Source organism: Mus musculus, chromosome 2, assembly GCF_000001635.26.
Source record: "Mus musculus strain C57BL/6J chromosome 2, GRCm38.p6 C57BL/6J".
NCBI classification, from domain to species: domain Eukaryota; kingdom Metazoa; phylum Chordata; class Mammalia; order Rodentia; family Muridae; genus Mus; species Mus musculus.
Genome location: NC_000068.7, coordinates 26,618,906 through 26,640,791, shown reverse-complemented (window position 1 = coordinate 26,640,791; position 21,886 = coordinate 26,618,906). Strand labels below are relative to the sequence as shown.

The 21,886-nt window shown below is 51.3% G+C and overlaps 1 protein-coding gene, 1 long non-coding RNA gene and 2 other non-coding genes across 4 annotated transcripts; 3 read left to right on the top strand and 1 right to left on the bottom strand.

Moving 5' to 3' along the window:
* Positions 1-547: 547 nt before the first annotated feature.
* Snhg7 (small nucleolar RNA host gene 7) lies at positions 548-3,616 on the top strand. The gene is made up of 4 exons (NR_024068.2): positions 548-734; positions 1,321-1,362; positions 2,697-2,751; positions 3,159-3,616. It is a non-coding gene; the product is annotated as a small nucleolar RNA host gene 7 (long non-coding RNA).
* On the top strand, positions 1,471-1,602 carry Snora17 (small nucleolar RNA, H/ACA box 17). Its single transcript, NR_028571.1, has one exon. It is a non-coding gene; the product is annotated as a small nucleolar RNA, H/ACA box 17 (small nucleolar RNA).
* On the top strand, positions 2,807-2,945 carry Snora43 (small nucleolar RNA, H/ACA box 43). The gene has a single exon (NR_028572.1). It is a non-coding gene; the product is annotated as a small nucleolar RNA, H/ACA box 43 (small nucleolar RNA).
* Positions 3,617-4,294: 678 nt separating the features above from the next.
* Dipk1b (divergent protein kinase domain 1B) lies at positions 4,295-12,335 on the bottom strand. Its single transcript, NM_019833.3, has 5 exons — positions 12,093-12,335; positions 8,054-8,188; positions 5,897-6,004; positions 5,629-5,805; positions 4,295-5,253 (listed from the first exon to the last, which is right to left on the bottom strand). Exons 1-5 carry the CDS (start codon positions 12,153-12,155, stop codon positions 4,441-4,443), a joined length of 1,296 nt encoding a protein of 431 aa, NP_062807.2. The 5' UTR covers positions 12,156-12,335; the 3' UTR covers positions 4,295-4,440.
* Positions 12,336-21,886: the final 9,551 nt, after the last annotated feature.

The following is a 21,886-nucleotide window of genomic DNA, read 5'->3' as shown; positions in this document are numbered from 1 at the left end:
TGAAGCAGAGGACAGCCAACCTTCTAAAAGCTGCTGTGTGCCTCAGATCCACAGACAACCCCACAGGCGGGGCTAGTTAGAAACATCTGGAATCCATGAACTCCCTGGAGCTCCCTCCTGACTCATCCCCAAAGCGTCCTTGTAAAAGAGGAAACAACTGGTCACCTCCTTGCCTCCTAAATTCTGGTTCGTCAGAGCTGGCCTTTCCTCTTTGCGTGGAAGCTTTAGTATCACTAAGAACAGGGAGAGCAAGGCTGCCCCCACCAAAAACGAGGAGTTTCGTAAGAAGGCGCAGGACTTCATGGGTCGTTTGAAAAGTCCTGTGAGCTTGGTAACACTCGAAATAAGTCTCTGAGTTCTGCTTGGAAAGGCAGGATCTAGGATCAAGCAGTACAGAGTCCCATGAGCCTCTAACCGACTGGGCTATGAGAAGCGCCGGCGAGGAGCGAAGGAGCCACTAGAGGGCGCGGCACTCGGAGGACAGTGAAAGTCCCTCGCGGGCTGCCGTAGTCAGTACTATAAAGGACGTGGCGTGGAGATGCTCGGCCTCTCGGCAGCCATGGCGGCTCTATGTTTGTATCGCCATTGTTACCGTTGGGACGCCGCGGATGACCCTATATACCCTTGGCCGGCTACCGGGAAGACTGCGTCTCCTGACGATCGTAACGAAGATGTACCGTGCTTTCCTTCTGAGAGTTTAGTCGCCCTAATATGTGCAGCAGGCTAACCGCGTGGTAAGGGGAAGGGCGTTCACGATGTGCCCGAGGGCCGGGTGGACTGCCCCCAGAAGTCCCGAGAAGGAAAGCCGAGGCTCCTGTCTGGACTAGTACAACGCAGAAGCCCCTGGTTGGGGCTCCAGACCGGTCTCCCTTTCGTAGGGCTAAGGAGCACCAGGGAAAGACTCTGTCTATATTTGCTGCATGCTGAATACCAACTTGAGATAACTCAGATGTGAGACAGTACTCTGTCTAGTGTAATGCCGCTGAGTTGGAGAGAAAGAAAAAGGGGTTTTATTTGTAAAAAGCCTAGCCGGGCGTGGTGGCGCACGCCTTTAATCCCAGCACTCGGGAGGCAGAGACAGGCGGATTTCTGAGTTCGAGGCCAGCCTGGTCTACAAAGTGAGTTCCAGGACAGCCAAGGCTATACAGAGAAACCCTGTCTCGAAAAACCAAACCAAAAAAAAAAAAAAAAAAAAAAGCCTTAGCAAGGACAAGCCATGTGGACCCATTGGAATAGGAATAAAATACAAGTCTAGTGCAGTCCCCCAAAGTGATCCTGATAGGGTGTGTGCAGAATGCTTTCTTCCTTTCCTTTCCCTAGGAAGCTTGCCTGCCAGAAAGAAAGCGCCTGTTGGGCTATTAGGTGAGTTGGGCTATTAGGTGAGTTGGGCTATTAGGTGAGTTGACTCAAAGTTACTAAGATTCGCATTAACAGTCACGGTGTGGCACCCAGCACTTGCTTCATCGACACCCTGCTCCTAGAGGCGTTGCAGGTGTGGCTGCTGTGTCACATGTGCGTCAGTAGGTGGCAGAGAGAAAAGAGGCTATGTCTACGCTCAGTGTTCTGCCCTGTGAACGTCTGAATGATTTGTAGCCTGACAACACTCCTGAAAGCTGGAGGTGGGATTGTCCCTCCTAGTTTTTGACTGGCTTAGGTCATTTGATGGCTCTGCATAAACCAAATAGAGGGGCTGGTGTGTAAAGAGGAAGTTTACAGAGAAATTGATCTGTTGGAAATCATGAAACCAGGTCCTGGGACACAGCGTTGTGGCACATGTTTCTCTTATCCACCAGCTTGGGTCAAGAGACTGTCTCAAAAACAACAGTGGGTGGAAGCAAGGATGTATCTGTCTTAGTCAGGGGTTTTATTGCTATGAAACACCATTACCAAAGAGCAAGTTGGGGAGGAAAGGGGTTATTCCGCACACACTTACACTGCTGCTTGTTGCCAAAGGAAGTCAAGGCGGAGACCATGAAAGGGTGCTGAGTGCTCCGCCTGTACCTGCATGCCATAGGAGGCCATCAGAGCCTGTTCTAGATGGTGGGGAGCTGGGAATTGAACTCAGCCGTCAGTGCTCTTAACCACCGAGCCAGACTCCAACCCCAACCAAGAGGTTGGGTTTCTCTATGGCCTGGGATTAAAGGTGTGTTCCACCACCAGCCCAGAGATGGCACCATTCACAATGGGCTAGGCCTTCCCCACTGTTCACTAATTGAGAAAATGCCTAACAGTTGGATCTCATGGGGGCATTTCCTAATGACTAACTTGTATCAAGTTGGCACAAAACCAGCCATTACAACCTCAAAGCCTCTCTTTGGGGAGATGAGTGGAGCTTATTACCTAATGCTCCAGCTACCTTGATGTGAGATGGCTTTTCAAACTGGGTATCTACTGGTTGCTAGCTGGTACGGGCTGGAGTGGAGCTCAGTGGTGCTCACTTGGCTGCACACAGGCCTGAGTCTCCATCCCTAGCACCATGGGCAAGTGAAACTGATAAGGGGAAAAGACGAAGTGCCTGATGGTAGGTCCATGCAGCACCGAGATTTCAGAATGAGGAAGCATGGTGGAGCATACAGCTAACAGTGACAGGGGGTGTCATAAAGCATAAGGGTAAAGGGACTACTGCTTCGGGCCTCCAGAGGTCTGGGGGTGCGACACTTGTGGAAGGTCTACATTGATTGTTTTCTTTGGTACAGGAAAGTTGGTGACTAAAGTCTGCTTATGCCAAATGCCCAGCAATGTCCAGTTGAGGTAAGAGGTAGGCTGGAGCATGCTCAGATGGGATGTGAGTGGCTGCCCTAAAGATGCTGTCCTAGATCAGCACCACAGGCATGGCACAGCTGCTCAGCTGAGCCTGTGACATTGGGGCAAAGAGCAAGTGGCTGTTTCTACGCTCAGTGCTCAGAAGCCCGTGAGCACTAAGAATGGTTTGTAGCCTGACATTTTGCAGAGCCGTGGTGGGAAGGCACTGGGTTTTGCTTTGATGCTGTTGGCCAGACCCCAGTGTCAAACCTCTAGGGCTCACCAAAGGGTTGCATGGTCAGCATTTTAGGGAGATAGAACTTTGGAAGTGGAGGGAGATAGAAATTAAGTTTTCTAGGAGACATCCTGAGGGACTGGAAAAATACAAGAAACTCTCCATTCCTTTCATCTTCCAGATCCAGGAGCCAGGAAGAAGGGGGGCTACTTGGCCAACATGGCTGATCACGTGCCTGAGGTATGCCCTCTGACCTCACCAGGGTAACACAGAACCATCCATACAGGCCTTGGGCAGCTGGAAATTTACACTGGTAGCTCTCCCATGTCCTAAGTTAGGAACTGGATTTGGATTGGCTTGGGTTTGACTCTTATTTCCAAGACTGGTGAGGTAAACACTGGATGGAGGACCCTCTAAGGCTCAACCTCTCTATCTAATTGTATATGGCCTTAAGAGAGATAATTGAGTTGGGTGGTGATAACTGGTCACTTGAGTTCAAGGCCAGCCTGGTCTACAAAGCAAGTTCCAGGACAGCCAGGACTGGTACACAAAGAAACCCTGTCTTGAAAAACTAAAAAAAAAAAGGAGAGGGGAAAAAAGGCTGGATGCTGTGACACAAATAAACTTGTCAGTTCTTGAGGCTGGAATCTTTCTTTGCTGTCAGCACTCTCCCACCTTAGGCTAAATAGCCTACTGAGTTTCTTCTCATCTCCCCTGGAAAATAAAACATGCCAGACTAAGGTTTAAAGGGAGCTAAGCTTTCTGTATACTGTGGGCAAACATTTTCCCTAAGCTAAGCTTAGAAGGCTGGTCTGTGGGGGCGCCAGGTAAGGCACGAAGACAACACAATAGAAATGCTGGTCTGCTCAAGTGTCTGAAGCCCAGACTGGGGCTGCCACTGTGTGCCATCCAGGATATTGCTCAGTGGATCGAGCATGCTGCTGAGAGATGCACAAGAGTCCGTCCACAGGTTTAATCCCTGGGACAGTGTAGAATTTCTTATTTTAAAATGTATATATTATATGTAAATACGCTGTAGCTGTCTTCAGGCACTCCAGAAGAGGGAGTCAGATCTCATTACTGATGGTTGTGAGCCACCATTTTGTTGCTGGGATTTGAACTCAGGGCCTTCGGAAGAGCAAGCAGTCACTGCTCTTAACCTGCCCCCCCCCCCCCCAGTGCAGAATTTCTAAGAAACAAAGATTGACATTTAAGCCCATGACTTACTGTTTTGTGCTCAGTTGATGCCCAGACAAGAGCTTTAAAATCACACCCTTCCTGGCAGCTGTTCCATACCAAAGGATCCACATACCCGGGTGTCACATAAAAGCCATTTATTTACATATTCGGAGGATTGGGCCCAGTGGGCCAGCCTCTGATAGGGGCCCCTGGCTCCTCTGCTGAGTTGTTGGAGTGAGTGAGGAGGGGCAACCTGTGAGCTGTAGTGCCTGGAGCCTGCAGCCCTAGGAGTAGTTGGTGTTGGAGATCTCCCTCCAGAGTAAGGTCTTAAGGTGGCTAAGCACCAGTGAATGGTGAGCCTCAATCTGGCTGGCCAGTCCACTCAGCGTGGTGCAGGTGCGCAGCTGTTTGCCCAGCTCCTCGTAGAGGCCTGCAGGAGCTCCAGGCAGCAGATAGTCCCTTAGCAGCTCGCACACCTTGGCCAGGTTGGGCTGGATGAGGTCACCCTTGCACTGCCTCATGAGCCTGTCACATGGGGCCCTGCAATCTCGCCCATAGATGCAGTCAGAGCTTTGCTCACAGTGGCGACCCTGAAGGAAGCGACGCACGGTAGCCTCTGGTGCCACCTGCTGCAGGTCAGCCATCTTGAAGTCGTAGGTAGCTGTGTACCCCACATTGGCAAGTGTAGTCTCACACATGTAGAAGGTACCATAGGAACCATGGAAGAGCTCCTCCACAAATTCCAGCAGACCAATGGCGATCTTTGCACGCCAGGGCCATGCAGGTCCAAACCACTGCTGGAGAGCCCTGTGCAGCACAGATGGTAGAAGTGGGCGCAAGGCAGGCAGCAACACTGCCCCATGCCAGGAACCATGAGGGATGCCCTCAGTAAGATAGAGGTCCCCGCAGTAGCCCAGCAGCCGGGACGCATGCTCCTTCTCCTGAAGGGACAGCAACAGCAGGAACTCATTGCGCTGCAGCAGGGCCCACACGGACTTGGCTTCTGCCAGGGACACCCTGCTATCCTTGTTGAAGTCCGCCATGAGAAGTATCTGGTCAACCAGCGCTGGCAGGGAAGGCAGGTCTCCTAAGTTAGCCTGGCATTGGAGACCAAAAGGAAAGCAGAGCTGCGTACCTGATGCTGCATACCTCTCAGCTGGAAGAGCTCTCCGTCTAGCCTGGTCTCCACAGAATGCCCATAAGTCATGCTGCCTGCACCATATACTCCAACTCTTCTCCCAGCTATGCACACAGGCCCCAGGCCATAGCACTAGCTTTGAGCCCTGTTCCCATCTCCTTCCAGTCCCTCCTTTAGCCACACTGGATGTGGAGTCCTCAAACTCCTGAGCCCTCACCGTACTGCCAGTTTGTTCCCGCAAGCCCTGGTATGCTGCTGCCTTGCCTGTCTCCTGCTGCCCAGGTCTTTGTAGACCTCCCCAGCTGAGGGCTGCAGTAAAGGTCTGAGCACTAACCTTGAGGAAGCTGAGGGTCATCTCCCGGAACTCCTTGATGGAAGTTCCCCTGGTGGGCTTGTCAAACAGCACCAGCTCCCGCCTCGGGGCTGCATCTGGCCAAGCCTTGGAGTTCAGCGCCTCCTCAATGCCACATTTGATGGTCACCTCTTTGTCTTGCCAGAGCCCACTGTACACCTAGAAGGAGTCACAGGTATATTCCCTTTATATGCCAGCTTACTGGCAGCAGCAACCCACACCAGCCCGCCCACCATGCCCAGCTGCACACCTGCTGGCCTGGGGCTGAGGACAGACAGGTCCTCCACTCCACCTTTTGCAGCTCACACAGGTCCTGGCAGACAGAGCCGGAGATGATGCCCTTCCGGTACTGGTCGCACTGAGGAGACAGGCACCAGGGTATGGCCGAGAGCATGGGGCTTGGTCACAGCCCTACCCACTTCCTGCAGCTCCACAGCCAGCCTAGCCACACTCCTTCAGAATCCCCCAGGAAGGAAAGCAAAGCAAGGGATGAGGGGAAAAAACAGCAGCAGCACTGACATGAGGATGGGTATCCGTGTCCTGAAGCATACAGAGGCTGCTGGAGATGACCTGTCTCCAGGAGCAACCTTCTATCCCACGCTCTCACTGAGAGAAGGGTACCTACCACCAGTTTACTGCCAGATGCTGCCACTAAACAGGTGGCCAGGACCACAGGCAGGGCCCCTCACAGGCTTCCCACTGCAGCCCCAAGTGGACCCTCAGCAGCAGAGCTGTGGTCAGGGTCAGATGAAAGCAATAAGTCCCATGAGGGGCCTTAATCATGGACAGTAACTAAGCCTCAGGCTTTAGGCACCTAGGCCACCCATCCCTGGTCACCCGTATAGTGAGGCTGTCCAAGCTCTGGACCCTGTATGGCTGGGAACTCTTGAGGCAGCTCAGGGCACTCTCTGAGCAGGTTTCCACACTGCCCATTCAGCATTCCTCCATCCACTCTGACCTCTGTCCTGGATAAGCCTGCCCTGTTGGCTAAGGCAGAAGTAGCCCAATGGTAGGGCCAGGCGTCGATGACAACCTCAGGATCCATCTGGACTCAGCCACCAACCATAACAGGTGCTGTTAAGGAGACCCAATACCTCAAGTGATCCAATCCTCCAGTTGCTAGTCACTGTCGAGCTTATTTGTCACCATCCCTAAAGAAATGGCATCCAGAGTCCCCACATCTGCTGGGGGCCTTACTTCCTGCTGGGCTTGCCCCAGGTTATCTCATTAGCCAATGGCTCAAGGAGAGCTTCTCATCGGATTAAATTGGCACTACCCAGCCTCTAGTCTCGGTAAGGAGCCTGGTGGCTCTCACTTGGGTAAATTCCTGGATATACATCACTGGTTGTCATGGAGCCTGGCTTGGAGGAAAAGGTAAAGTACCCAATACCGCCCCCCCATCCAAGAAGCTGAGCCAGTCTGAAGCACTGACTCAGCCATGTGACCCACGAAGACCTGTGTGTCCTATGGCCACATGAGACAGGCTCATCAGATAGATAGAAACAGAAATGTCATGCCTTTCACCCCACCACCTGTGGGCAAGCCCTTCAGTACAGGACTCTGTACTGAAGCCCAACAACAGCAGTCACAGGACTCTGGGGGATGAGAGGGCTCTGGTGCCCTTGCCTCACAGCAGATGGAGAGGCAGGAGCCTACTGACCCTGCTCAGCATTCCAAGATGGCAGAACAAGAGAAAGGTTCCACAGAAACCAGGGGAGATGGCCCAGGAGGGGAAAAAAAAAAAAAAAACCTTGCCACCAAGTCTAATGGCCTCAGTTCTAACCCCAGAATCTATGCCAACGTATGTATGCATACACACACACAAGGAACCTGAGGTAGGAAGTATGTTCGTTCAGCCATCCTCAGGACTCCTGCTGTTCCCAGGTCTCTAAGCCTCAGTTTCCCCATCTGCAGAGTGAGCCAGAGTGGGGATCCACTGACAGTTCCCACCTGCTGAGAGCCTGGCTAGCACCTGAGACTACAACCAAGGGGTGGAGAAAGATCTCTGGAAAAGAGGCAATGTCCCCATCTGGCTCCCATCACCAGTCACAAGGAACAGAGGGTACCAGCTTCATGAGTCTCATGGGCAGGCTCACACAGGCACTGGCGTGCAAGCACGTACCCCCACGCATGCACTCACAGGACATCCATCCACACTCAGCAGCAGCAGGGGCTTCCCTGGAGACTCTACCTCACAGCCTGCTTTCAGGGCTGGCCAGGCAGCCCTCTCCAGGCCATTCTAGTCTCCCTACAGAACACATGCTTCAGCATTTATGTCCACCCCTAGGACATGCAGCAGCCAATTTCGCCCATTTCCTTCCCTTGACCTCCCAGCCTTCTCCCCACCTCCCGCCAAATCTCTAAGGACCCCCACAAGGGTCAGGTCCCGGGGCCCAGGCAGACTTACGATCACCACCTGGCAGACGTGCCCACGGCAGAGCTCTGAATAGGACGAGTAGTGCACGTAGACCATCCAGCTGCCCACGAAGATGCCCAGCCAGACCAGCAAGACATACTTGACCCTGAGGCCTGGGAGCCGGCCCTGCGAAGGAGGGACTAGGTGAGGAAGTGCCCAGCTAGCACCCACCACCTCCAGGACTGAGAAGCGTCTCGACACCCCACCATGTCGGGCACATGCCAGGGTCTGCAGCCAGGGGCTCCCCATCAGGGACAGGGAGACGATTCAAAGTGAGGAGAAGCCTAAGCCGAATGAAGATATGGAGCCTGCTCCCTTGAAATGCCCTCATTTCCTAACACCCCTGCCTCCAGGTACATCCAGCTGAGCAGCCGGGCCATCAGCCCCTCCAGGGATTGACCCTTCGACCCTTCTTCGAGCCAGGACCAGCAGGTAAAGGAGTGTGAAGGGCAAGGGCCTAACAACCCACCTCTGTTGCACCCTGGGAAGCAGTGAAAAGACATGGGGTCACACACCCACATTCACAGCAGCAGCATCAACAACAGCAATGGTGAACGCCAGAATCCATCAATGAGATAGAGAGAGACACCACTCAGCCTCGGCAGGAAGTCATCTGGCACCTGCCACCACCGGCATGGATGTCACAGAAGGATACCTCCTGTGAGACTCAATCAGACAAAGTCCCCAAAGTCCTCACACGCATCGAGCCAAACAGAAGTTAAGTGTCGGGAGCAGCGTAGGCTGCGGGAACAGTCAGTGTGGGAAGGTGAGCTTTCTGTGGATGGGCCACGCCAGTGGCTCCGCAGCACTGTCAATGCACAATTCACCAAATGCACAAGTAGAGAGGGACAGGACAGGATATTTCAGGCTGTGCATTTGGCCACAACTGTGTGTGCCAGGTGGTGGTGTCCCACACCTTTAGATTCCAGTACTTGGGAGGCAAAGACAGGAGGATCTCTGTAAGTTCAAGGCTGGCCTGGTCTACAGAGTGAGTTCCAGGACAGGCAGGGCTACACAGAGAAACCCTGCCTCAAAAAAACAAAACAGCCGGGCGTGATGGCACACGCCTTTAATCCCAGCACTCAGGAGGCAGAGGCAGGTGGACTTCTGAGTTCGAAGCCAGCCTGGTCTACAAAGTGAGTTCCAGGACAGCCAGGGCTATACAGAGAAACCCTGTCTCAAAAAACAAAAACAAAAACAAAAACAAAAACAAACAACCAAAAGCCAGCAGTGGTGGCCCACACCTTTAATCCCAGCACTCAGGAGGCAGAAGAAGGTGCAACTCTTTTTGAGTTCGAGGCCAGCCTGGTCTACAGAGTGAGTTCCAGGACAACCAAGGCTACACAGAAAAACCCTGTCTCAAACAAACAAGCTGAGTGTGTGGTGGACACCTTTCTATAATCTTACCACTTGGGTCACCCTGCCATCCTCACCCCCCTGCCTCAATTTTCCCGGCTGACAGCAAAGAAGAGCGCTGGCAGTAGGAAAAGTTCTGGTCTAGGTGCTAAGGACACTGGCCTCCACTAAGTACTCCAAGCAGTGTCCAAAATTGACAGTCAGAGACAGCTAGATGCCACCTCCCTCCCCACTGCCCAGCCTGGAAAATGGCAGTCCCTGCAGGGAACAGACTGGACTTCCAAAGAGCCCGTCCCACATGGGGCTAGACGTCCCAAGCTCAAGGTAAGGGCAAGGAGGCATCAGCCATAGAGAACAGGCAGCAGGGACGGGGAAGGCCAGACCTGTACGGCAGCATGCTGGCCTTTCTGCTCAGGTGGGAGGGTGTTCTGGGACTCAGAAGCCCAGAAAGCACACAGCTCTGAGAGGAAGCCTCCGCAGCAGAGGCACCGTGGCTCCCAAGGGAGCCGATCCCCAGGGCCTCAGCCCCACTCCTTCTCTTCCTCTCCTCTCTTTATTGCTTCTTGTCGTCTTCCAATGAGAGAGCCCACACCAGGCAGTAAATCTTATAAAAGAAAAGATTTATTGGAGAGTCCAGGGAGAAGAGGGACAAATCCAGGAGTGGCTGCCATGCTCCCGGGAGAGAGCAGATAGCCGGGAATTGGACAAAGCATAATGCTTATCTTATATAGTGGTTCTTGGAGGGGGCAGGAAGCTTTCTAGAATGAAGATTTCCAGGGTGAGGAGTGGTGGGATTTCAGGGCCTGAGCTTGGGAGCTCAGGGGTTAATTGGTGAGCTTTCTTGTTCTGGCATTGCAAGTTTTTGTTCACACTTTTCACCTAAAATTACCATAATATAGGGAGGGTCCTGTTGAGGGGATGAACATGACCTTTGTGACAGAGGCTGAAATCAGTTATGACAGGGAGGACTCCTTAGGCAGGCACCTGGCCACTTTCCTACCTTGAGGGTTTACAAAGTTTACAAAGGAAGTCCATCACAGGAAAAGCTTTCCCGGCCTCTTAAGTGGCCTGAATAACCAACACGGCAACCCTACAGGGGGGACTCTACTGATGTCAAGAATTTCCTGTGGCCTCCTGTCTACCCGCGGCCAGAAAGTCTGAGAATGAAACCAGCTAGCACCCCACTTTTGGATTTGGGAGTCATGCTGAGCTCAAGTTTACCCTAGTTGCCTCCGAGCCAGAACATAAGGAACCTCTACCACAGGAATGATGCTTAGCCCTTCTTCTAGAACATTCTTCCAGAAAGTTCTAGGAGATGGTCCCTATTCCGGGGCATGGCTCTGGGGACTTCTCCTGGGACACTCATGGCTCTGGCACTCAGCTGTTTCTTTCAGATTTGTCCAAAATTAAAACAGGAAGACTGAGAAATTGCAGGGACACTGGCTGTGAGGCCAGATCAAAGGACTCAGCCACACCTAGAGCAAAGGGCCAGGGCCAGGGCCAGGACAGCGGCTGGCCCAGGCTGGCCCAAGTGATGTAGAACTAGAAGCCGCTAGAAACCTGCAGGTCAGAGACCACTCCAGGCAGGCCCTCCCAAGCCACCTTGGCACAGGTGGCTCCCCTAGACTACCTTGGCTAAGCTTTGATGGTTTACCTGGCCTCTGTCTGACGCAGCTCTTCTCCAGGATCCCTGAGTCTTTGCTCACCCCGGGGCGGGACTCACCACAGTGGTACTCAAAAGCTCGCACAGATTTCTGCCACTCAGTGGGGAACAAGTTGGCAAGCCCTGGGCCCATAATTTTCGAGGCTGAACAGTCCAGCTCCAGAAAAGTCACATGGAAGGTGGGAAGGTCATTACAGGGATAGTAACTGCACAGCAAACTCCCTGCCCAGGAAACCCGGGCCAGGTGGCAGGTGCCCTAGTGTTTCCCACGCAGGAAACTGAGGCTTGGGGCAGGAAGGGCTCAGCCAGTGGCTCTCTCTGAACCAGCCCCACTGGGAACTGGCCCAAACCCCTCTCCTGCCACTCCTGGGTCCACACATTGCTGAGTCAGGGCCTAGCTTCAGGGCTAGGGGTATGGGTACACCCCATCTCCTGGCACAAGAAGGGTCCCCCATACACCTCAGGTCACGAACCCAACCTAGGCCTGAGCATGGATCACAGCACAAGCTACTGCCTCTGGAAGAGGGCAGACAAGGGCATCTGGGCCTGGAAGAGCTCTGCATCCAACAGGCTTCAGTCCTCATCCTTTATGTAAAACAGTCTAAGGGAGGCCAGGCCCCAGGACAAAGGCATCCTCCAGCATCCTCAGGACGGCCCTTCAGAGAGACCTTGGCTAGACTGGTGAGGGCTGGCTCCTTCCTGTAGGCTCTAAGGACCGTGGCAACCAGCGGCTGGAGCCCAGAGGCCTGACTCCATCACCTCAAAGCATGAGGGGAGGGGCCTCTTCTGCAGACAGGAGCTGGCCCTCCACTGGCCCAAGGTCACCACAGCCCCTGTTTCCAGCTGTCTCAAGAACTGGCCAGGGGCTGGCCAAGTTTGCTATTCCAGAATTTTTTTTTTAAGTTGCGAAGGTTAGAAAGGACTCCGGTGCACCCGCGTGCACCCATCGACCCTCGCCATCCCACGCCCTGCCCCTCCCCGTGTGGTAGCACCTGGCCGGCTGCGGCTTACCTGCAGGCCCTTGGAGAAGGGGCAGAGGAGCACTAGGTGCACCAAGCGCCGCAGCCGCCGCATGATGGGCTCCGGCCCCGGCTGCGGAACCCCGCGGCTGGCTCGGCCTCAGCCCCAGCCCGGCCAGGCCCGCAGCGGCCGCCGCTCGCTCTCCATGCGGGCCGCTCGTCCTCGGCTCGCGTTAAAGGCAAGGCGCGTGCCTTTCTGAGCAAGGACCGCGACGCACGCGCGGGGAGACGGCCTGGAGGAGGGGCGTGCACGCGCGGGAAGATGGACAGAGGGGCGTGCGCGCGCGTGTGGAGACAAACGGAAGGGGCGTGCACGCGCGTGGGAGGACTGGCGCGCGGCCCCGCGGCTAGTCTAGCTCTCCCGCTGGGGACCTACGCCACCCCCCACCCCCCCACCCCCAACCTCCCGAGAGCTCCGGGACCCGCTACGGCAACCCTGTGTGAGCATGAAACACCGGGGCAGGCTGGCGCTGAGGACCTGTAAGGTCCCCGCCTGCGCTTGCGCATTTCTTCCACCTTTTCAAGGGTAAAAGACGTTGATGGATCTGCCCCCATCCCTCCCCAGTATGCAGGTGAGGCTAGTCAGTCCTGAGGCCACCACCTCTGGCACCGAGAGTCTTCAGCCCTTGTTGCACCGGGGCATAGGGAAGGACCCACAGCCCACGCGGTCAGCAACTACTCCTGAGAACCAGTTTCTTCTGATTTCTGCCCATGGACAGACACGCCCCTCTCCTGTGACTCCCATTTAGGGTGATTAGGAAAGCAGCAGCTGACCTTAGTTAGAGGCTTATTGAACTTAGCAGACAATGGCCAGAATGCACCGTCCACCATGCGCATCAGCTGCCCTCAATCCTCACCCACACCTTTCTTAGGGGTTCTATAGCGATGTCATATGCATTCCCAGGGAATACGCCTTCCCCTGTGCCCCAGTGCTGTCCATATATATATGCCTTGCAAAATGATAAAAGACAGCTTTAGTTTAAGGATGTTAATTGCTTCGCAATTAGTGAACCAGGCCAACCTTCTCTTCATAAAAGTGGAGCGAGAGTCCCATGAGCCCAGCTGAAGGGTTTGGATTTATAAGCTAGAAAGGCTGAAGAGAACTAGAGCCAGGAGCAGGTCACAAAACAAATGGAAAATAGCATCAAGTCTGTGTCCCAGAAACCAAGAAGCAGAAGCAGAAAGACCAGCCTGGCCTATGTTTCAAATTCCAGACTAGCCAGAAGCCCAAAGGGAGACCCTGCCTCAAGGAAGGAAAGAAGGAAGGAAGGGAGAGAGGCTGGAAGAAAGGGATGGAAGGAGGGAGGAAGAGAGGAAAGAAGAAAGGAAAGAAAGGAGAGAGGGAGGGAAGGAGGGAGGGAGAAAAGAAGGAAGGAGAAAAAAGAAGGGAAACATGGGATTGTTTCATTATCGCACCAATTATAAACGAGCTGCTTAAGCAGTTTGACTATTTTATTATGTCTTCAATCTTGATTTTGCAGGTCAGATAAACAATGTAGTTTAAGTGTGGTGACGGGAAGGCTGAAAAAAATGACTCAGCAGCTGAAAGCACTTATTGTGAAAACATAAAGATTGAAATTCAAATTTCAGCATCCATGTAGCAGATCGAGCATCCTGCGCACACCTGTAACCCAGGTTACAGGTTGAGTGGAGCCGTTGTAGGATGGTTGCTAGGACTTGCTGGTTCACAGCCTAGCTGAGAAAGCAGCCTGAGGTTCAGGAAGAGACCCTGCCTCAAAGGAAAAGGTGGACAGTGATCGAAGAAAGCACCCAGCACCCACCTCTGCCTTCCATGTGCACACATGATGCACCTCCATTCCCCACGCATGACTCCCCTCCCCTCCCCGACACACACACACACACACACACACACACACACACACAAATAATCAAATCTTTTCATAAGAGAAAACATGAAGCTTGGTGTCACGGACTTGCGGAATGAGTAATTATTTTTATTTTTCAGTCTGGTCTTCTGGGAGTACAATGGCCATCTGTAAGGTCTATAACACATGTGTGTATACATGTTTGTGTGTGTATGCATATATGTGTGTGTGTGGAAGCCAAAGGTCTGTCAGGTTTTTACTCTCTCCACTTTACTTTTTATAAGATTTTGTTTTATTTTTGTTTTTAAGGTTTTTTTTAAAGATTTATTTATTTGTATGCACATCAATGTGTATGTGTTTGTGTGTGTGTGTGTGTGTGTGTGTGTGTGTGTGTGTGTGTGTATGCCACACTCAGGAACTGGAGTTACAGACACTTGTGAGCTGCCATGTGGGTGCTGGAAATTGACCCTAGGTCCTCTGAACAGGACAAGTGTGTGTGCCACGTGTGTGCCTGGTGCCCTAGTGGTCAGAAGAGAGCATGGGATCTCCTGGAACTGGAGTTGCCACATGAGTACTAAGAACTGAACCTAGAACCTCTACAAGAACAAGTGCTCTTAACTGCTGAGCCACCTCTCCAGGCTCTTTTGCTCTCCAGTGTCTCGGGGTACTAGTCCTTGGGTAAACTCTCTCCTGCTCACAAACTCTTGACTCCTAAGAGTTGGTTTTTTAAGTGGTGATCAAGTAGATTTGGATGCAATAGCAAGTTCGCCTTTTTTTCTATGTTGTCTTTGAGACATAATCTTACATAGCTCAGACTGGTCTTAAACTCCCTATGGGGCCAAAGATGAACTTGAACTCCTAATCATTCTGCCTCCACTTTCCCAATTGCTGGGGTTCCAGACCTGTCTACTACACTGGGCCACAAGTGTATGTGTCTGGCAAAAAAGTTAAGAGGATAGGTCATGGGCCCTCAAGAGCTGAGGGGTCATTCAGTAGGTAGAGTGCTAGCCTAGCATAAAGCCTGAATTCCACCCCCAGCAGCATAGAAAATGAACATGGGAATACACACCTATAATCTCAGTATTCCAGGCGTAGAGGCCATAGGATCAAGAGTTCAGGGCATCCTCAACTACAAAGGGATTTCAAAGGTAGTCTGGGCTACATGAGATCTGGGGTGGGTGGGGAGTACTCACTGTACAGAGAGTCGGGCCATTGGGTGAAGCCTGTCAGGTCTCCCAACCATAAAACCACTGTGCTTCCTTCCCTCTGTAACTGCCAAGGATCTGAGAAGCAACACTGTGGCCATGGGACTGCCTTGTTCCTCACTCTGTGTTCACACTGTCACCTGTCACCTGCAGGATTGGTGCTTGAGACTGCTGATCACAGAGGATAGCCTTTGAATACCATCAGTACAGTCTGTTCTCCTCTACGTCTTCTTTTGTGGTACGTGAACTCAGCAGACATTATCCACATTCCTGTGCTTAGCTACCGACACCACATTCTTACCTCACACTGAAACCATTGCCTTGCCCCCCCCCAATGCCCCTGACAGACACCCCTCCAGTTTCTCTCTGCTGCTAATACCTCTAAGGACCTCAGAAACAGAGTTCACAAAACTGGTTCTTTTACTGAGCATCTTAACCCATGCCAAGGTTTATGCTGCTACATGTGTCAGAACTTATTAAAAATGGTTGGATTTAGCCGGGCGTGGTGGCGCACGCCTTTAATCCCAGCACTCGGGAGGCAGAGGCAGGCGGATTTCTGAGTTCGAGGCCAGCCTGGTCTACAAAGTGAGTTCCAGGACAGCCAGGGCTATAAAGAGAAACCCTGTCTCGAAAAACCAAAAAAAAAAAAAAAAAAAAAAAAAAAAAAAAAAAGATTGGATTTATTAATTTTATGTGTATTTTGTCTGCATGCATGCATGACTGGCTTCCATGGCTGTCAAAAGAAGGCAACAGATCCCCAGAAACTGGAGTTTCAGATGGTTGTGAGGTGCTATGAGGGTGCTGGGAATCGAACCCAGGTCCTTCTGAAGTCCAATAAGCAGCCTTTTACTTATTTATTTATTTATTTAGGTGTAGACTAGGGGGCGATGGTCCAAGCCAGGCTTTCTCTGAATAGGCCTGGCTGCCCTGGAACTCACTCTACAGAACAGTTGGCCTCCAACTGGAGATCTGCCTGCCTCTGTGTCCAAGTGCTGAGATAAAAGCGTGCACTTTCTTTTTTTTTTTTAAGATTTATTTTATTTATTATATATAAGTACACTGTAGCTGTCTTCAGACACATCAGAAGAGGGAGTCAGATCTCCTTATGGATGGTTGTGAGCCACCATGTGGTTGCTGGAATTTGAACTCCGAATCTTTGGAAGAGCAGTCGGGTGCTCTTACCCACTGAGCCATCTCACCAGCCCAAAAGCGTGCACTTTCATGTGCCTGATATGTTCTTTTCATTCTATCCCCAGAATTATAACTCGTAAATTGCTTAGTACTTCTGTTTGATGTTTGAGGAATGGCCCCTCCGACTGACTGCTACACCAGAACAGGACTTTGAGGTAGCTTAAGCTAAGTCCAGAGAGGAACGTTTGGAAACATCCATTTGTATAGATTTTATCTTTTACTGATATTGGATAGAAACACAGCATTTAGACAGCATGGTGTTATGTAATCTGTAATCGTAGGAGTCTACAAGTTCAAGTTCACCTGAGCTACAAATGAGACCTCAGGGCTGAAGACATGGGTCAGCATTTAAAAGCACCTGCGGTTCCTCCAAAGAACCTGGGTTTATTTCCCAGCACCCACATGGTGGCATGGTGGCTCGCAGCCAACTATCTGTCACTCCAGCACCAAGGGATTCAACACGCTCTCCCGACCCCTGACGGCACTGCACGGGGTAGATGTACATGACAAGACGGCAAAACACCTATCTATGTTTTAAAAACAAATCTGGTTTAAAAAAAAAAAATGAGACCTGAGCTGGAGAGATGGCTCAGCGGTTATGAACACTGACTGCTCTTCCAGAGGTTGTGAGTTCCATTCCCAGCAACCACATGGTGGCTCCCAACCATCTGTAATAGAATCTGATGCCCTCTTCTGGTGTGTCTGAAGACAGTGACAGTGTACTCACATACATAAAGTAAATAAAATAAATCTTTTTTTTTCTTTTAAATGAGACCTTATCTTAAAAACAAAGAAAGAAGCTGGGCATGGTGGCGCACGCCTTTAATCCCAGCAATCGGGAGGCAGAGGCAGGTGGATTTCTGAGTTCGAGGCCAGCCTGGTCTATAAAGTGAGTTCCAGGACAGCCAGGGCTATACAGAGAAACCCTGTCTTGAAAAAACCAAAACGGGAATAACCTTCAGTGTGTTTTTCTGAAACAAGTTTTCACATAGCCCAAATCTAGCCGCAAATTCAGTATGTAGCCAAGGCTGGCCTTGACTTCTAATCCACCTGCCTCTACTTCCCAAGTGCTACTAGTATTTCTGATGTGAACTGCTGCACCCTGCATTCTAGGCCTGCCTCTGGAATGACCTTTTGTGGGTTTTCTAATTAGTGAGCCTCCACAAAGTCAGAGGACATCCTCCTCAACGAGGAAATGACTTCTCTCTCTAAGAGCCTCCAGTCAGTGAAATAACAGACTGACTGAGAACCAGGCTTCTCCCTTTCTCAGCCAACTTCCTGTGCTGCTGCAGAGCCACTGCCCAAAGCCCACAGCCCTTTGAAGACTGGAGCACAGTGCGTAAGGGATCCTGAAGGTACGCCGTGCCTCCAGGGCGTACACCAGTGCTGTTGTATTGAAGTTGTAGTTGCTATAGCAACTGCATGCTTCAACTAAATGCTGTGGACATTGATAATATCTCCATATATATTGGGAAGAAATTTACTTGAAACCAATTTTAATCCTGTGAACCCTACCCTACTCCAAGAACTGGGGGCCAAGACAGCTAATGACCGGAAGAAACTCCAGGAAAAAAATCCCTCAGACTCACAGGACTTGTGATCTCAAGCTGAAAGCCCCCTTCAGTAGAATGGTGAGTGATACCTCAACATCATGATTGACATGTGGACTGCGGTACTAAGTGGCATGCCCAGTACAAAAGGGTCTTTACACAGGTACCCACTTCATTACATCAAGTGCCTGTGAGTGCTGTTTACCCATGCATTGTTCACTGTCTGCACTTAGCCTTCATCAATATCTGGTTCATCTCAGTACTACCACTTTGAGCTATGTGATATGTGTATGTGTACATGTGTGTATGCATGCCCATGTGTGTGTGTGTGTGTGTGTGTGTGTGTGTGTGTGCACGCACACATGTGCATGTGTGGTGCTAAGGATGGAATACAGAATCCTGTGCATACTAGACAAGTGCTTTGCCCCCAACCCTTGGGCAGATGGCATGATCCAAAGGCTGCCTTCCAAAGTCTCTCCCACATCCTACTCCCTAGAACCTGAGTTGTGACTTCATTTGGAAAAAAGTCTTTGGCAGAAGTTGGAAGTCAGTGTGTCCGAGACAGAAGAGACCCTACCTCAGGGCCTTTGGCTTCTAAGTGTTCCCTGGCTTGTGGCCACTGCTCTCTCCTCAAGGACATTGTATTTAGGGTGAAACTCACCTGAGCTGATCTCATCTCAAGATCCTCACCTTGACCCAGGAGATGACTCAGTTGCTTGGTTGGTAAAGTACTTAACCACACAGACATGAGGGCCTGAGTTTGATCCTGAGAATCTATGTTGAAAAGCTAAGCATGGAGGTGGAGGTAGAGGCAGGAGGAATTGCTCCTCCCTTCCCCACCCCACCCCCCCGCCCCCCACCCCCCGCCCCCCACCCCACTCCCACCCTGTGCATGCACTTTCGCGAGTGCTCTCGCGCATGTGCACACACACACACACACACACACACACACACACACACACACCACTCCTGCTCGGTAACTTCTCTGTTTGTTTTCTGGGTCTCACTGTGCAGCTCTGGCCGTTCTGGAACTTACGATGGAGACCACGCTGCTCTCAAACCCACAGAGATCGCCTTGCCTCTGCCTCCAGAGTGCTGGGATTAAGTGTGTCACCATGCCCAGCTCCTTGAGCATGCTAAGCTCTAGCCCCAGGCCCAGAACTAGCTCCTTGTGATCAGGGGAGAGTGACACCTGACTACCTGAGGCTGTCTTCCTGCATGAGGGCAGTAAGAGCTTTTTATTAAATAACCCAGTGAAAGGGCTGGTTGGAGCTTCTGTTATATCACTATAATCTTGATTTCCCAGGTGAGATAAACCACTAAGGCGTTTCCTTGCTGGCCAGGGACTTTGGTATAGATGATTCCAGTCTGGCTTTTATCCTGGCCTGCAGGGCTAAGTACAGAAGCCTAGATCCAAACAATGGCCTCAATTTAACTCAGTGGGAGGAATGGCTTTAAGCCAGGGCCTGAGTCACCACAGATGGGGCCACCTCACACCCCCTCACTTAGCCATCCCTGGTCCTTTCAGTGAGTTGAGATGGGACCCTCCTTCCCCCTCTCCCTTTGAGACAGGTTTGTATGTAGATCAGGCTGGCCTGGAACTCAGAGATCCACTTGTCTTCCTCCCACGTGCTGGAATTAAAGGTGTGTACTACTATCCCTGGAGGGCTTTTGATCTTTCTGCTTCATCTACCTTCACCTACCGAGTGCTGATGTCAAAAGTGTTTGCCTGTCAGTGGGTCTGATGATCACTTTAAAATCTAAGGAAAAGACAACATGTTTGAATAATGGTAAGTATGTAAAACCATTTTTAAACTTTACATCTTTAAACTTGGACATAGAGGAGAAGATCCCACTAGACAGAAGTATCATCAGGCTTGCTCCTTAAAAACTTATTAGCCGTGTGGTTATCTTCTGAACAATCCCTGTGAGAGGCTAATGCTCAGACAGATGGGTCTAGAGAGCCAACGACAGGTAGCACCCACCCTCACGCCCACCCCACCACCATTTTATCAGGGTGGTAGCCTATAAGTGTGCTGTGCTGTGGTATGGTGGGGCCCTTAGACCTGCTGGGAATAGGCCAAGCATAACAAGAGGCTGCGGGGGCTGGTGAGATGGCTCAGTGGGTAAGAGCACCCGACTGCTCTTCCGAAGGTCAGGAGTTCAAATCCCAGCAACCACATGGTGGCTCACAACCATCTGATCACGAGATCTGACGCCCTCTTCTGGAGTGTCTGAAGACAGCTACAGTGTACTTACATATAATAAATAAATAAATAAATCTTTAAAAAAAAAAAAAATAACAAGAGGCTGCAGAGATGGGCGGGGAGTAAACCCAGGACCTTGGGTATTCTAGGCAGACATGTGACCACACACATCTTCCCAGTTCCTAAGGATACTTTTTCAGGTGTGAAAATACTCTGGGCTACTGAGGAGCTCAACGGTACAGGTTGGAATTGGTGGTGCCTTTGAAGAGGCAGGAGTAGCTGGTCTCTGTGGAACAATGAAGCAGAGCCCCTGCCTCCCCAAGCTCACCCCTAAATGACAACTCTCAATGACAGCTGCTTTCCCAAGCCACATTCACATCAGCATCTATGCCAATATGTGCAATTTCAACAACAGAAAAATGGTACCCTATAAGCATTAGGCTTTGTAACTTGATTTTGACACTGCAGTGTGTCAAAGGCTTTACGTAGAGCCTGTGAATGAGATCTTATTTGGAAAGAGGGTCGTTTTTGGTATAATTAAGGCAAGGGTGCGTGTGTGTGTGTGTGTGTGTGTGTGTGTGTGTGTGTGTATGCGCATGTGTGAGATGCACTCATGTTCATGCATGTGCCCATGTGTGACAGCCAGAGGCAATCTTGGGTGCTCTCAGGCGATGTCTGTCTTGTTTTCTGAGACAGGGTCTCTCACTGAGACCTGGAGCTCATTGATTAGACTGGGCTGGATGGGGGGGGGGGGGGCCCGGGGAGGCGGGGGGGCGGGGCTTAATCACAACGTGACTAGGAGTGCTTGCTCTGCTTGCTGTACTTGAGGAGGACCTGGGTTTGGTTCCCAACACCATATCAGGAGCTTACAACCATTCATAATTCCAGTTCCAGGGGTCTGTTGCATATGTATAGTACATATATATCACATATGTGTGAGAGAGAGAAAGAGAGGGAGGCAGAGGAGAGGCACTCATACTTACAGTAAAATAAATGAATCTTTTTTTTTTTTAAAGAAAATCACCTGCTATAGCTGATCTCCTCTTTGTTTCTGTTCTGCCCTTCCCTTCCCTCCTCTCCTTCTCTGTCTATAAAGTGCTCTCTCTCTCCCTCCCTCTCTCTCTCTCTCATTCAGCAACTAAGACAGAACTCCTGAGAGCAGGAACGTCTCCAGGAGAGGGACACCCACTTAGTCTAGAATCACAGATGAAGCCAACTGAGTTTTGCTTTTGTCATGGTGAGCACATCACCAAGGTACCATCCAGAGCACAGTGTTAACCTCTGACTTTCTTCTTGTAAATTCTGATGCCTTTGGTGGACGATGCTGATAAAAGGTGGGTGGTTGATGGGAGCCGGAGCTGAAGGTGGGGAAGCAGGGGTAGGGCCCTGCCCCTTCAACCTTCCTCACCCTCCTGCCACTGGTAAAGCAGGTCTATGTCCTCCCAGCCGAATGTTATAAACAAGGCGAGCTCCCTCTGTGCCGAGAGTGCAACGTGCTTCAGCCGTGAAAACTGTTGGGATAGCGGCACCTGTCCATCACACACCAGTGAGCTCACAAACCCTCACTTTGAGGAAAAGAAGCTAGCTAGGGAAGGTCACACGTTGTAGGAACCCATTGCTATGACTGGCAGTCAGTTGTCAGGCCGCCAGCCAGGACAGTAACAGGGAGCGGGACATGGCCAGCCACCTAGTGGGTACAGGCTGTGGTGTTGTGTTTATTTTTCCTGGGGAGACATGAGCCAACAGCACCATGACAAACCAAGGTAAAGCCCAAATCAAGTTTGGTGAACCGGTGAGTTTATTAGGC

Coding starts and splice junctions, on each gene's coding strand:
- Dipk1b (NM_019833.3), bottom strand. CDS start 12,155: ATGCGGCGGCTGCGGCGCTTGGTGCACCTAGTGCTCCTCTGCCCCTTC. Junction 8,189..12,092: donor CCTTCTCCAAGGGCCTGCAG/GTAAGCCGCAGC, acceptor CCTCCTTCGCAG/GGCCGGCTCCCAGGCCTCAG. Junction 6,005..8,053: donor ACGTCTGCCAGGTGGTGATC/GTAAGTCTGCCT, acceptor CTGTCTCCTCAG/TGCGACCAGTACCGGAAGGG.